Genomic DNA, 15,123 nt, shown 5'->3' with positions numbered 1-15,123 from the left:
TGGCAGCTCGGGCCGCGCTACGCGGCCAAGCAGTTCGCGCGGCACGGCGCCGCCTCCGGGGTGGCCGCCGGCTCGCTGTGGCCGTCGCGAGAGCAGCTGCGCGAGCTGGAGGCTGAGGAGCGCGAATGGTGCCCGAGCCTGGCGGCCATGCAGGAGTCGCTGCGGGTGCAGCAGCTGGCGGAGGACCAGAAGCGTCGGGCCAGGTGTGAGCGGTTGGGTGGGCGTGGGGTGGCGGGCTGCGCCCTCTGCCGCCGGCTGGATGAACTGTTTTGCATGGTGCTTAACTCTGTCCAGCGCTTACCGCGCGCGGCGGGGGAAGTTTGGCGTGCTGTACCGTCAGTTTACCTGTAGGCTCACCTAGCTACAAAACAAGACTTTTGAGTCACAGGTCACTCAGTCACTCATATCGAATCTTTACTGGGGGCCTCCTGTGCAAGGCCTTGTCCCAGGTGCTGAGCACAGAGCAGAGAACAAAACGGTAATTTCAGATGGCAGCAGAGAGCCGTTGGGAAGACAAAAGGAAAGTGTGTGTCCCGGAGAGCGACTTTGGTTTGCGAGACCTCGAACCTCTGTCTCTGCGGACTTGATACTTAGAGACTTGAATGACCAGACATAGCGGTGGGAAGATCTTAGGAGAGTGTTACTGGTATTGGGAACAGCTGGTGCAAAGGCCCTGAGGTAGGAATATGCTGTAAGAACTGCCAGGTCAGTGTGACTGGGGAAGAGCGGGAGGTGATGGGGCCTGGACTCAAGGGCAGAGGACAGACTTGGAGGTAGCTCTGAAGGAGAAGACGTGAAGGAAGAATGCAAGACCAGGGGCATCGGGATGGTACCACTTCCCAGAGGAAGTGGGTAGGCCAAGCGTGTTCCTGGTTTTCATTGTTCTTGTCCTCACAGCAGCTCTAAGAGCAAGAGGGGATCACCATTTTAGAGATGAGAAACAACCCTGGGAATTTGGAATCACTTGTCCAGTTGCCCAGGCAGTGAGCTGTGGAGCCAGAATGTGAATCCCAGCGGGATAACCATCAATGGGCTTCAAGATCTTTCACCTACACGTTTATAATCTTTAAAATGGGGCTGTGCCTTGCAACTACTCATAGGATTGGAGGGAAAGGTCCAATCCATTTCTTGCCTTTACAACTGAGCCTGGCATACAGTAGGTGCTCAGTGAGGTCTGCAGGATGAACACGCTGTGGGGACGGCCATATGGTGTGCGGCTCAGTGAAATGCTGAGTTGCCTCTGGGTCTCCTCCCCCCGGGGGTTCTGGGGATTTGGCTGAATTGTGCTCGCGATCACACCCAAAGCTAGTTCATCTCTCCTGCCTGTTTCTTCACGTGTCAAGGATTTTTCCCAATGGTTTTAATGACCACTGTCCCCAGTTCTTCATCACGGCGGGGAAGTCGGTGTGGGCAGACTAGGGGGTGGGCTGAGGGTAGACGGGTGCTCCTTTCCTGGCTGGGGGTTGCTCCTCACCCCCACCCCCACCCCGCTGCAGGGAGCAGCTCATTGCGGAGTGCATGGCCAAGATGCCACAGATGGTTGAGAACTGGCGGCGGCAGCAGCAGGAGCGCAGGGAGAAGGAGCAGGCGGACAAGGAGCGGCGGGCGCGGCTGCAGGCCGAGGCCCAGGAGCGCCTGGGCTACCACGTGGACCCGAGGAGCGCCCGCTTCCAGGAGCTGCTGCAGGACCTGGAGAAGCAGCAACGCAAACGCCTCAAGGAGGAGAAGCAAAGGCAGAAGAAGGAGGCACGAACGGCCGCACTGGCTGCTGCCGCAGCCCCAGACCCCGACCCTGCAGCCTCGGCAGCACCCAGTTCCTGAACTGTTGTCTTCCAATAAAACCTGCTGCCTGGCAGCCCCCCTCCCACCGAAGCACTGTGTCCTCTCTCATCAGTACCCCTTCCTGGGCACCCCCGTTCCCTCCCAACGCCTGGGGCCAGGGAATCCCCCACCTCTCCTGGCTCTGCTCACTCAGGGACTCGGGGCCATGCTGACTAACTCGGGCTTCAGGGGAGAAAGAGACACAACGGGTAAATAATGGAGGAGCAGATGGTGGAGGAGAAGGCGGCTTCTGTTTACCAACATTAATCTCCAGTAATTAGCCAATTACTGGGGGGGGGGGGAGTGTAGCCAAAACAGACTGTGGTGGTGATGGTGGGGGGCTGGGAACAGCAGCCCTTCCAGGCTAAATTGGGGCTGGGGCCCACTGCCTGGGAGGGAGACAGCATCACAGGAGGGGTGTGCCGACAGACCACTGCCCCTTCTCTGCGCTCTTCTCACCTGTGCCCAACTGGCCCCCAGACCCCGGATGAGCCAGAGTAGGAAGCCCCCGGAGGCACACATCACAGGCCTAGCTTTTAAAATTTTATTCACTTCAAAACCTTTATCAGAGACACGGTTCTGTCCTGGGGTGGGGGGTGGCCTCGACCTCCAGAGCAGCTCTGATGTTACCCCCTCCCCAGGCAGGACAAACCCAGCAAAGGGATGCAGGCCAGAGGCCAAGGCCAGACTGGGGAGGGGGTCCTTAAGCCTCTGAGTGCGCACCCAAGATAGAAAGTTTGGGCCACTCCAATGGAGGATCAAAGTTGGGGACTCCAGCTTCCCCTCACCCTGGAAGAAGGTTGGGGGGGGGGGGAGTCTCAGGGGAGGGGAAGGCAAGCAGCCGCCTCTCCATCTGGCTGCAGGGAGCTGGGACAAAGGCCAAGAGGGGCCCATCTGTCGCCTCCAGTCCTGCCAGTTTCTCGGAGCAGGCAGGGCCAGGGCGGGGGATTGGGGGCAGCTGTCTGGCCTGGGTCTTCTCAGGCCAAGATGGGAATGGGGGCCACTTTGGGAAGACGGGAAGTTGGGTTGTTTTTTTTTTTTAAGGTTTTTGATTTTTTTCCACTTCTTAAATAAACATGAATATATATATATTTTTTTCTTTTATAAAACTTTTGTGGGGCTGGGGGGGGGGGCGGCCTGGCCTCCCTGCATCACTCGTCCTCAAAGTTCTGACTCAGGAGGAAGTTGGCAGCCAAGTTCTCGTTCTTTTCACAAGCGAAGTAGGCCTGGATCACCAGGCTCTCTGGGAAGCCCAGGGCCTTCAACTGTGGGGAGACGGGCAGGCATGAGCGGGGGCGGGGGTCTGGCCCACCAGGGGTCACCCCCAGCCCGGCCTCTTACCCTCTCTATGGCTTCCTTCTCCTGGGGCGTCACCTGGATGTAGTTGGTCTGCGGAGCCTCCTCGCCCACGGCACCCGCCTCGCCCTCCACGTCTGAGAAGTCTGCCAGCTCCCCGGGGGGCTCGTTCAGCATCTGGATGAACTGCTCCTGGTGCCGGCTAATTTGCTGTGCGAGACGGACGAGACGAGACCGTGACTCAGGGCCCTGGAGGCCCTCCTCCCCAGGTCCTTAGAGCAGCCCTTTTTCATTCATTCCGCAAATATTTAAACGGTGCCTCTTCTGGCCCAACACAACCTAACAGTGCACACAGGCCCAGCCTGGTGGCACTGTGTAGGCAGACAGGCTAGAAAGGACCACGATTTACCAGGTAAACAGCGGCCCCAGTGTTCAGCAGGGCAAACGCTGGGCTAGAAAATAAAACACTGCATGCCAGGAAAGGGGCCCGTGATCTGTAGGCCAGGAAGGGAGTTTCTTCCAATGACGTGCAAAGGCCTGGAGGTTGGCAAGTCCCAGCCACAGAAGATCCATGTGGCATGAACAGAGTAAACGAACAAAGGGGGACAGAAAAGACCACAAGATCAGAGAGGAAGGCGCAGGCACCAGACCTGCTTGCTTCCACTGCCTTCTAGCATGAGGGAACGCACGGTGACGGCTGAATGGCAAGAGCTGGAACCGGCATGCCTTTTGAAAACATTAACTCAACTGGGTGCTCCACAACTCGATTTTTATTTCCGAGTGACAACTTTAATTTCAAGGCAAAAAGTGCTTTTTCAGGAATCCGGCTCCTGATGCAGAAGGGACTGCAGCGGCTGCGCAGAAGCCAAGGCCTGGGAGGTGGCTGCCAGCAAACCGGGTGGGAGAGGAGGTGGCAGCCAGAGGCTGGGTGCAGGGCTGGGCAGAGTGACATGTTCTGGCAAAACAGGTATGGAAGACGCCAGCAGGACCTCTGGTCCTGCGGCTCAGGCACCCCTGGGGCTGGTCCTTGCAGGAAATGGGGGCACGGGAAAAGGACCTGCCCTGAAGTCAGACATCTAGAAAGCACTTTCAGGGGCGCCTGGATGGCTCAGTCAGTTGGGCGTCTTGACTTCAGCTCAGGTCATGCTCTCTTGGCTCGTGAGTTCAAACCACGTGTCGGGCTCTGTGCAGACCGCTCAGAGCCTGGAGCCTGCTTTGGATTCCGTGTCTCCCTCTCTCTCTGCCCACCCCACCCTCCCCATCAAAATATATAAACATTAAACGTTTTTTAAAAAATAAAGAGAAAATAGAGCATTTTCACAATTGTGTCAAGTCAGCCATGGAGACGCAGAAGATGTGGAGGTCCCGATTGGTCACATCAATTTGGGGGCATCTTTACCCGAGATGACAGGCAGGAAGGACTCAACAGAGATGAAGAACAGAACTGTGCAGCCTGTACCCTAAACACCTGGCCAAAGGAAGCAGGAGGAGCCAGCACGAGGGACTGCGAAGTGGAAGAGAAGCAGCAGGCGACAGGTCTTCAACCGAGGGAGGCCTTCACAGAGGCTCCAGAAACCTGTCACACCCAGGGGCCACTGCGCGCGCACACAGGGAGCTTCAAGGGCAGGGTGCAGCCTGGTGAGCTCATGGTCCCAGGCGGTGCCGCGCGTCCTGGTGGGCGCTCATGATGCACCAACTGTACGGAGGCCAAGCCAGAGCCAAAGGACCCAGAGGCCGGAGACAGGCCCGCCTCACCAGCTGCCGGGCTGCTCCAGACCCCTGGCACGTACCTCCATTAGACATGAGAACCACGGCACTCACGCCTCACAGGATGTTGGGGGAAATTACGTGAAAGCAGGTACAGCGTCAGACGGCGGGGAGCGGCAGGGGACAGTACACCTGCTTCCGAACAGAGACTCCGACACACCGCGCCAGGCCGGGCTAGCTTTCTACGGCTGTGGTCCCCACACAGGTAGTGGAGGTGGCGCCTGCCCGGGCTCCCTCCACCCCCAGGGCCGTACCTGCAAAAGCTGAGGGTTCTCCTGGCCCAGCTGCTGGAGCAGGGCGGGCAGTAGTGCTGGGTTCTGCTGAATCACCTGCCTCATGTTCTGGAACTGGGGCTGGTCCCGCAGGAACTCCAGGGGGTTCTCTCCTGCTGGTGGGAGGAAGGCAGGCAGTCGGCCACCATGCAGGACTCCCAGAAGCTCGGAAGCCGGGGGAGTCAGATGCCCCGACAGCAGATGCCCCCCCCCCCCCACACACACACACGCCCCAGCTCGCTCACCTCCTTCTGTGGCTGGCTGCTCCGACACCTGGCTCTCCTGGACAGAACCATGTTCGGGCTCGGGGCTCCCGGGAATGCCCTGTCAGGGGTCCTATTTAGTTCTAATGCGCAGACTGCCCGCTGCCTCCCTCCAGCATGCACAGGCCTGGCAGAAGACCAGGGAGGCCTCGGCCCCGCCCTCCACAGGCCCCACCCCCCCACTCCTGCCCAGGCTCCTGCAGGAAGCCCTTCCCGGCTGGAACCACAACCCAGAGGCCTCTGAAGGCAGGTTTTGCCTCTCTGACTACCCGGCAGCAGCCCCGCCTCACCGTGAGCAGGTACTCCACCGCCCGGTGGGGGTTGTTGTAGCTGGCTCTCAGGGCGGCCACGACCCGCTCCCGCTCGTAGCCCATGGACATGATCTCTGTCAGCATCGTCTCATACTCAGAGCCGGTCACTGCGGGAGGAGCAGCAAGCACCGGGTCACCAGGGAAAGCAAAGGGCAGCTCCCGGGCCCTCCCACACCCGCACAGGCCCAGCTGCTGGCTGCGGCACCCAGCTGCTTCTGCCCTGGGGACCACCCACCCACCTAGCGTGGATGCTGCGTCTTCCTCTCGCCCGCTGCTACCTGAAGAGGGAACAGAGCTGCAAATTCAAGAGAGAGAAATCGGACCCTGTCTTCTGGTGGCTGCCCTCCCCCAGGTATGTGGGAACACGTACGTGGGGGCTGGAATGTACCGGAAGGACAGGGCCCAAGTCGGGGCTGCTGCTCCCTCGCCTTACCCTGACACGGACTCCGGGGATGTCGTGGGGGCTGATTCCTCCGATGGGCTCTTGTCCTCTCCGGGAGTAGGAGGCGGGGGCTGGGACATGCCTGAGGCGGGGGCCGGAGGGAAGGATGTGGAGGACTCTGGGGCAGCAGTGGGTGAGGCCTCTGGGGGTACTGAGGTGCCTGGGCTAGTTTTGGCCTGTGACACCCAGAAAAAGGAGCAGGCATTAATATCCCTATCTGGGCCCAACATCCCATCCTGTCTCTGCCCCGCCCTACTCATAGCTAATCTCTCCGGGGCACGCAGGCTCTTTACCAGCTCCCCAGCGAATTCACCCACCCTCCCAACCAGCACACTTCACCTTGGTCACCATGACGACCACGAAGTTCTTCTCGTCGATGCGATAGTCCCTGATGGGGACGTCATCACTCAGGATTTTGCCGGCATAGATGAGTTTCTGGCCGGCCACAGGGAAAGCATCGCGGCCCTTCTCGGCCTCTATCTTCTCCTTGAGCACCTTCACCTGGAAAGAAGGGAACCCTCATTGCAAACCTCAGGATTCTTTCTTTTCTTCCGGGGGGCGGGGAGGTGGAGGGAAAGAGCCCACAAGCTTCGATGGCCCAGAGGCTGAGCTTCAGAGTCAAGTACATGCCAGATTCGAATTTCTTTGCTCATCCCACCACGCAATTCCCTCAACACTTATTACACGCCAGGCGCTGTTCTAGGTACCGAGCACACAGCAAGGAACAAAACGCATCGTTAAGTCCCTGCTTTCGTGGAAACAACGCTAATGTGAAAAGATAAAAAAGAAAAAAAACACATGTAACTTCAAGTGATGTAAAGTATGATAAAAGTAAAACAAAAAAGAAATAAGATTCTCCACTGCACAAAGTATAGTACTCAGTTTTTCCCAAAAACATCCTACGTAGACAGTACGTATACACATCACTTATAAAGCCTCACTGCTGCATAAACCAGAGATCATTAGCCTCATTCTACATTTGAGGAAACACAAGCACAGAGAAAGTAAATAGCTTGCCCAAAATAAAAAAATAAGAGTGTTTCCTCTTCTATAAAAAGCATACTTCAGTGTCTCCTTCATGAGCTAGTTGTGCAAAAAGCACCAAACCCAGAGTTTAGACACTCAATATATTTGTTAGGCACTAGGTCTCTTTCTCAACTAAAAAGGCAGCATCAAGTTTACACCACGGACTCTCACATGAGGCAAAACCAAATTTCAATCCCCATCCTGCTATTACTTGCTTCACTGACGGTGGCAAAGTTCCCTAATTCCTAAATTTCCACATCTGTAAAATGGGGCGGATAACAATCAAGGGTGCTCAAACGACAAGCCTGTTTTGCAAATTTAGGAAGATATCACTAAAACGCTCAGCGACTGGTAAAGAACCACCAACAAACACGGATCACTGAAAGTCGAGCGGTGTATCATTTCACCGTCACTACCGTCACTGCCGTCACTAGTTGGCATCTCCTGGTCACTACTCCCAAAATCGGCCACCAACGTCCCAAGGAGACGCCTGCAAAGCTATGAACTCGAAGCTCCCGTCCGGGAGAGCGCGGCCTATCCGGAAATCTGAGCCTGCGGCTCCAGCGACCCGCGAGGGCACTGACATTGGAGCCGGGGCCTGATGGGTGCCCCGGGGGGTGGGGCCTCGTCCAGAGACCGGCCCCCGAACGCCATCAGCACGAGTCGCCGGGGGCTGGGCCGAGAACCACAGGGAAGTTCGGAGTCCGGCGAGTAGGGAGGGGTGGGCAGGCCTCCGTCCCCGTCGTCCACCCCGCCCCTCCAGTCGGGATCCCGTCCTCCCCCGCCCCCACCCCACCCCCGGCACCCGTCGTTCCCGCCCCCGGGCTCCGGTTCGGCTCCCACCGTCTCATCAGGCTCCATGCGAATTTTGAACGTCTGCTGCTGCAGCGTTTTGAGTGTGATGGTGACGGCCATGGCGGGGCCCGAGCGACGCGGCGGCCCCGGGATCCTCACACAACATGCAACTCACGCCGCCGCCATCTTAGCGCCCAGCCCCGCCGCGAGCCGACCGCTTCCGGGGCAGGCGGTGCGCGCGCCGACCACCAGCGCACGTGACCTGCGCGGGCCCCCTTAGCCTTGCTAGGCATGCGCAAGAGAGAGCCCTTTGGCCAGGCATGCGCAGAGTATGCTCTGAGCCTGGGGTCGGGGCGAGCTGCTTCTTATTCAGCTCGCAGACACATCACGTGGCTTCCTGAGTGATGCCATGCCCGTTAGCGGTGACGTCATACGGCCACAAAATGGCTCCAACGCCCGCACTTTCGTGCCCTTCTTAGTTTGATTACATTAAACACAATTTTTCATGCATGTGTAGATATTTTTATTTCTTCCTGAAAGACTTCTACTTTTCTGGCTTCCAAATGAGTTGTTTTGTTCTGGTCTGGCCCCTCTCATAGAAACCCTTACTCAGGGCTGCAAAAGACACTCCAAAGGTCACCAACAATTAAAAAAATGAAAATTCGAGAAACCACGTTTGGCTGTGGAAGCAGGGACGGGGGGGGGCATTTTGTGGCCTCATTCGTTAGTGAGGGGGAGTTGGATTTTGGGAATGAACCAATAGTACTAGTTACTGGGTAGCCCAGCTCTCTGTTGCTCTTCCCCCCACCACCACTTTGTTCACCCTGCTAGCCCCAATCTGACCCGAGTATTTAAGTAAACTGTCACTTTTCAGAGTCTCCCTACACTGAATACAGAATTCTCTCCACCAACTTTCCCTGGATACATCAATTCTGGAAGCTTCCCAAAGGGGTGGGGCTGGGCCACAGAACACAGTAGGGGAAGCATGGTGAACCATCGAACGAACAAGGACCTGAAGGATCACTTAGCTTAAGCTGAATATGGGGTTTGGGGGGACTGGATGGAAGCAAGGTTGGGGTTATCTCCCAGTTCCTAGGCGGAGGCTGTCCCTTCCTGAACAATTACCAGCCTCCAAACCTGCTCTAGTTTCCAAGCACTAATCCCAAGCACAGCAGCAGTCACCAGGTGGACACCTCACCCACTGCCCAACTGTAAAAAGGTCCTGCTGCTTTTCTCCTCCACAGCACACCAAACCTAGATGTTTCCACCACAGGCCAAGTTGTTGAGGGTTTCTTGCCTCTCCCCCGCCACAAGGGACGTGAGCTCCAGACCACTTACAGGACTTCAGCGGCAGCCATGTGCCTTGCAACAAACAGGCCTAGACTTTGTTGACCTGTCATCTCTGCACCACCCACCCGCGGGGCCATCTTTTGGCCTCCACGAATTTAAAGACCACTGGCAAACCATATACCACCGCTGAACCTAAACTTTTTCATTTTTATTTTTTAACGTGTATTCATTTTTGAGAAACAGAGACAGAGCGTGAGCAGGGGAGGAGCAGAGAGGGAGACACAGAATCAGAAGCAGGCTCCAGGCTCTGAGCCGTCAACACAGAGCCTGATGCCGGGCTTGAACTCATGAACCGCAAGATCATGACCTGAAGTCTGACGCCCAACTGACTGAGCCACCCAGGCACCCCTGAACCTGTATTTTTGACTACAAAAGGAATAGCTTTTGAAACCAGCGGGAGATTTAAAACCCATGGCTACGGGGCGCCTGGGTGGCTCTGTCGGTTAAGCCTCCTTCAGCTCAGGTCATAATCTTGCAGTTTGTGAGACCGAGCCCCTCATAGGGCTCTGTGCTGACAGCTCAGAGCCTGGAACCTGCTTCAAATTCTGTGTCTCCCTCTCTCTCTGCACTGCCCCCACGCCCCTCATGTTCAGTCTCTCAAAAATAAACATTAAAAACAATTTTTAAAAACCAGTTAAGAAATATATATGGCTGAATGTACAATGGATGGCAGAAATGGTGCTTAGGTGTGGGTTCATAGCCCTATCCTACCTCTTACGACGTTCTGGAACACAGCCTCATCAAACTGAACTGTCATTACAAACTCCCTCATTTGGTGCAGAGACTCGGTGAGTTCTTACATGGAGCATATGTAATGGCACCTAACAATTACTGTCCTCACACTGGTTTGGGGCTGTGGGGTAAACAACAGCCCCTGTAACCTTATGGGACATTTAACCAACACTTTAAGCTACTGAAAAATGAAGGGCGCCTGGGTGGCTCAGTCAGTTGAGCGTCCAACTTCGGCTCAGGTCATGATCTCACAGTTTGTGGGTTCAAGCCCTGCATCGAGCTCTGTGCTGACTGCTAGCTCAGAGCCTGGAGCCTGCTTCGGATTCTGTGTCTCTTTCTCTCTCTCTGCCCCTCCCGTTTACGCTCTCTCAAAAATAAAATCTAAAACAAGAAAATTTTTTAAATAAAAAAATGTTTTCAAATGAGCCTTACCCAAGAGACCCCTCCCCCAGAAGGAGACACAGGAGGAAGACACAAAACTTAATTTAATAGAAATTTTGTTTGTAGTTCTGACATTCTCAGTGTGACCCGAGCTGGAACCCGCTGCCCCACCCAGAAGTGGCCCGGTCCTGGGAGCAGGGGAGGAAGGGAGGTGCCAGGTAGGGGTCAGAGCTCAGGCCCTAGGAGCCCTGTTCTTCCTCAGTGCTGGGGGCTGGGGATGCCACCCTCTCTCCTGCCCCACTCTGGGATCCAGGAAGGAGAGCAGATGGAATCTCGGGCTGGGGCTTCTCCACACTCCCCTGCCCCCCGCCCCCTCAGGTGGGAGGGGAACTAAAGGATCTGGGGAGAGAAGGGGACAGAAAAAGGCAAAGATGTCAAGAAAGAGGAGGATCAGGAATAAGGGCTCAGGAGAATCAAAGACAAAACACCAGTTAAAAAAAAAGGGGGGGGGGAGAACAAAACCAAAATCCACCCCAAATCATAACCCGCCTGGAAAAAATGAAAAGTTCTCCAGTCTCATAGAGACATTATTTGGCGTAGCCGGCTCTGCGGCGGGAGCGCTCAGGCCTCAGTCCAGCCCTGGAGGCGGCGGCGGGGCGGCCCCTACAGCTCGTCCTTGGCCTGGCCGGTGGCGGCGTCTTCCTCCTCCTCTTCCTCCTTCTCGTCCTCGTCCTCCTCGTCCTCGTCCTTGTCCGCCTCCTCTTCCTCCTTGCGCTTCTTATCCTCTTCCTCCTCCTTTAGCCTCTGTTCCTCGTCCTGCTTGTCCTTCATCTGCTTTTCTGCCGCCTGTGCACGGACCGCACGCGTGCTTTCAGGGCCTGGCCCCCACCCGCCAGACCTGACCCCCGCCCCCCAAGCCCAGGACCAGACCCCGCGCCCACCTTCGTGACACCCCAGGTCTCGTTTCCAAACTCCTCCGCATACGCCTCGTCGTTCGTGATGAGGAAGTTGTCAAAAATGGTGCCGGACTTGACCTGGGATAGCGGGAAGACGAGCGGACGGGTGGTCAGAGGGGACAACCGCGTCCCTGGCCTTGGACAACACTCCTACCCCATGTTCCCAGGACCACTACACAATGCCCTTCAATGTCTTCAGCTGTAAAAGTGGGGTCTCAGTCCCTCGTTCAATTATTTTCCCAGTGCCTTCTACCTGCCAGGCACCATTCTAGGCCCAGAATCTTTATCAGCGGATAAACCGACAATTCGGTTTAAAACTAATTTTCTTTTCTTTTGCGTTTTTTCTGAAAGTCACATTTATTTATCTTTCAGTAAGCTCTACTCCTGACGTGGGGCTTGAACTCATGGCTCCAAGGATCTACCAACGGAGGCAGCCAAGCACCAGTGAAACTAATTTTCGACCGGGGTTATCTAATTAACTTCTAGTTGTTGAGGACAGTTGAACAAGCTTGTTTGCATAAATGGACTCAGGGTATCCAGCACACGATAAGCAAAACCTCAAAGTGGGTACTAGAAACACTCAGTAAAAAGAGACGGAGAAATTCTTCAGAAAAAGCACTAGTTTTGGATCAGACGGGCTTGGGGTTGAATGCTACCGTCCCTTTCCTTCTGGGTGACCCTGACCCTGTGAAGTGCTCCAGGAATCCCGTGCCTCACCTGCCAGAGATCTAAGCCCAGAACCGCGAAGTTTTCATAGGCATAGATGTTGCTATCGGGGGAGTACTCGGGATTGTCGATCTCTGGGTGGATCCAAGTGCCCTTGTAATCTGGGTTGTCGATCTGCCGGGGCTTCCACTCGCCCTGCAGAAGGGGAAGGGAACCAGCGGGTGAGTGGGGGGGATCGGCATGCTCCCCACTGCACACCCCCCCCAATGCCGCTCAAATCCCCAGGCTCACCTTGTACTCAGGGTTCTGAATCACTGGTGGTTCCCACTCTCCATCCATCTCTTCATCCCAGTCCTCTGGCTTTTTAGCATCGGGGTCAGGAATGTGCTCGGGCTTGTCCCAGTCCTGAAGGTACACAGGGAGGTCAGTCAAGCCAGCTGTCCTCTACACCCTCCACGTAGGGGAGAAGCTGCCCGAACACCCACCTCAGGCTTGGAGTCTGTGGGGTCATCAATCTTGGCCCGCTCATCCCAGTCTTCAGGCTTCGAGGCAGCAGGATCCTTGATCTTCTTGGGCGGCAGGAAGTCCCAGTCATCCTCCAAGGAGCCTGACTCCACCTGGCTGTTGTCGATCTTCACTTCATAGGTGTTATCTGGCCGCACGATCAGCGTATACAGGTGAGTGAATTCATCGTCCTGAAAAGGGTGGGAGATGAGTGGCCCCGCCCACCAGGCTGGCCTCTGACACTCCCCCATCCGCCGTTTGTCACCACCCCCAATCGCACCTTGCAGCGAATGTCCTTGTTGATCAGCACGTTCTTGCCCTTGTAGTTGAAGATGACATGAACCTTCTTGGTGCCAGGACCACATATATCCGGCCCTAGGTGAAGCGTTGGTCCAGTTAGAGCGAGAGGACGCCCACTGTTGCCAGGCTCCCCGCCCTCTTTACAAAGCAAGACCTGGTTCTTAAACACAGGTCTGCGAAGGGTCACAAGACAGGATTCAGGCTCTGACTGGCTCTAAGGGGCTGTAGGTGGAACCTTTCAAAGAGGAAATAACAAACCAACCGGAGCCCTAGAATTCAATATGGTTAATATCAGGAAATAACTACCCAAAACCCCACGAGTGACGTTTCACACCAACAATAACAATGCAACCCTCTCAGCTTTCCCTCTCAAGGCAAACCTTAATGACATATATGTGGCCCGTATTCTCAAAACTACCTGTCACTCACTGGCTTTGAGAGTCCCTGAGATTTAAGTCTCCTTCTAACTAATCAGAGGTCAGGTCAGCACCAGGGCGGGGCCCCTCACCAAACATGATGTTGTATTCAGAGTCTCCGTGCATGTCTGTCTGGTCCAAGCCCTCTGGAAACAGCTTCACGTAGCCGCCCCCACAGTCGATGTTCTGCTCGTGTTTTACTGTGAACTGCACCACCAGCGTCTGGCCCTTGTTGCTAAAGGGCTCGAATCTGGCGGACAAGGCGTAAAAGCGGGCATCCTGGCTTGTCTGCAGCCCTAGCAAGAGACCATACCGAGGTCATGGCTCAGCCCCAACCTCCATGGACCCTAAGTATTGGCCATACAGACCACTGCCCCTTCCTCCCCTCTGCCCTGCTCATGGGGATCCCAGGCTGGGTCTGTCGCACGCAAGGGCTTCCTCCAGGAAGTACCCCTGAATCCGATCACCGCCTCCCCCCACCCTCCCACCCCCGCCCCAACTCCGCCAGGCTCTTACCTTTATCCTTTTCCTGGTCGCCGTAGAACTTGCCGGAACTAAGAACAAATTTGCCAAAATCTGACTTGTGTTTGGATTCAATCCAGCGATCGGTCCACCCGTCTAGAGGATCAAAGGGGCAGGTCAGTGAGGCCGTACTGACCGCCCTCGCCCCCACTGATTATCTGCCAGTAGCCTCAAACTGCTGCGGACTGGAAAAGGGATAACCCCCAACTGCCCCCGCCCCAACCTCTACTTTGACACCTTCGATGGCTTAGGTGTCAAACTAGAGGTTTGGGATCCTTAGGGATCTTCCGCCGAACCCTAACTCACGCCGCGAGAGTCCGCTGCACCCTCGACGCTCCCCAGGGACGAACAAGAGAGGCTCGCCTGCGGCTCTAGTCCCCGGAGGCCACCGTATTGGCCCTCTAAAGCAGTTATTACGGGAGACAACGCAGATCTAGGCCGAGGGACCGCCTTCACCGTCGGGGCGGCCTTGAGGCCGGGACCAGGTCTTACCTCCGTCCAGAAACTGCTCCTTGAAGTAGATGGTGGGTTCGGCGGCGGCCAGGCCGAGGAGGCCGAGCAGCAGCGGCACGGGTAGCAGCATGGCGGGCCGAGGGGGCGGCGGCGCGCGGGCCCTTTAAACCTCTCCTCCGGCGGCGGCTCTGCAGTAGGGACGGACGGTGCCACCGGCCGCGCGTTTTTATACCCTACTGCCTCTCAAACCAACCTGGCCCGGCCTCTTGTCCCGCCTTCCGCACCTTATAATTGGTCGGTGCCCACGGCCCTGACTTTCCATTGGGCTCTTGTCGTCTGAGCATGTTAGTATGTGCCTCGGAACGCAGGGTTCCCAGATGGCCGATTTCTATTGGCCATACAACTGGCCAATGAAGGACGACCACGCGTTGTGGGGGCCGCCCACCGGTGTGGTGGGGGCCTCGAGCCCCTCTACCCTGGTCATGTGACCAGACCTCGGCCCAACCCCGCCCTAGCCCGCGCGCTTAGCTCCTGATCTGGGAGTTTAAAGAACGCGCGCGGGTGCAGGTGCCACTGCGCAGGACCTTCGTCCTGCCCCAGCTCGCCATCTCTCATCCCCACTGCGGGTAAGGGTGGGCAAGGTTTTCCCGGCCGCTTTCTACTCTGCATTTGGGGCACCCCTGCTCCACTTGCTCTCGCTCGCCCCCCCCAGGCCACGGTGGGCCCGAGGCACCTGAGCTCACGGGCTGAATCCTTGGGTCTTCACTTCATCCCGGTGTCACAGCCTTGCAGGCCAGAGAGTAAAACGTTAGCTCTCACCTCTCTGGCCCCTAGTGCCCTGGCAGCCTGT

The 15,123-nt window shown here is 56.5% G+C and overlaps 3 protein-coding genes across 5 annotated transcripts in view; 1 reads left to right on the top strand and 2 right to left on the bottom strand.

The window, feature by feature from the left end:
* The window catches only part of GADD45GIP1 (GADD45G interacting protein 1), a 2,012-nt gene extending 140 nt beyond the window's left edge, over positions 1 to 1,872 (top strand). Inside the window, exons 2-3 of the mRNA XM_029916597.1 lie at positions 7 to 203; positions 1,497 to 1,872. Of these exons, the coding sequence (XP_029772457.1) occupies positions 7 to 203; positions 1,497 to 1,821 (522 nt within the window). The 3' untranslated portion in view covers positions 1,822 to 1,872. The remainder of the gene's footprint in view (positions 1 to 6; positions 204 to 1,496) is intronic.
* Positions 1,873 to 2,351: 479 nt separating this feature from the next.
* Positions 2,352 to 8,293, bottom strand: RAD23A (RAD23 homolog A, nucleotide excision repair protein). 3 transcript variants are annotated; one of them, XM_029917141.1, is made up of 9 exons: positions 8,042 to 8,293; positions 6,512 to 6,673; positions 6,164 to 6,348; positions 5,970 to 6,025; positions 5,710 to 5,837; positions 5,402 to 5,480; positions 5,139 to 5,272; positions 3,196 to 3,327; positions 2,352 to 3,086 (listed from the first exon to the last, which is right to left on the bottom strand). In XM_029917141.1, exons 1-9 carry the CDS (start codon positions 8,111 to 8,113, stop codon positions 2,973 to 2,975), a joined length of 1,062 nt encoding a protein of 353 aa, XP_029773001.1. In that variant the 5' UTR covers positions 8,114 to 8,293; the 3' UTR covers positions 2,352 to 2,972. The 3 variants fall into 3 exon arrangements, with proteins under 3 accessions (XP_029773001.1, XP_029772999.1, XP_029773000.1); XM_029917139.1 differs by having other exon boundaries at positions 3,163 to 3,327; positions 8,042 to 8,288; XM_029917140.1 differs by having other exon boundaries at positions 3,163 to 3,327; positions 5,139 to 5,269; positions 8,042 to 8,288.
* A 2,249-nt stretch (positions 8,294 to 10,542) lies between these two features.
* On the bottom strand, positions 10,543 to 14,486 carry CALR (calreticulin). The gene is made up of 9 exons (XM_029918504.1): positions 14,313 to 14,486; positions 13,815 to 13,916; positions 13,391 to 13,594; positions 12,863 to 12,957; positions 12,564 to 12,773; positions 12,370 to 12,483; positions 12,130 to 12,273; positions 11,398 to 11,490; positions 10,543 to 11,302 (listed from the first exon to the last, which is right to left on the bottom strand). Exons 1-9 carry the CDS (start codon positions 14,401 to 14,403, stop codon positions 11,120 to 11,122), a joined length of 1,236 nt encoding a protein of 411 aa, XP_029774364.1. The 5' UTR covers positions 14,404 to 14,486; the 3' UTR covers positions 10,543 to 11,119.
* Positions 14,487 to 15,123: the final 637 nt, after the last annotated feature.

The sequence above is a fragment of the Suricata suricatta genome, chromosome 12 (assembly GCF_006229205.1).
Source record: "Suricata suricatta isolate VVHF042 chromosome 12, meerkat_22Aug2017_6uvM2_HiC, whole genome shotgun sequence".
Lineage (NCBI taxonomy): Eukaryota > Metazoa > Chordata > Mammalia > Carnivora > Herpestidae > Suricata > Suricata suricatta.
This window is presented reverse-complemented; position numbering and strand designations above follow the sequence as displayed.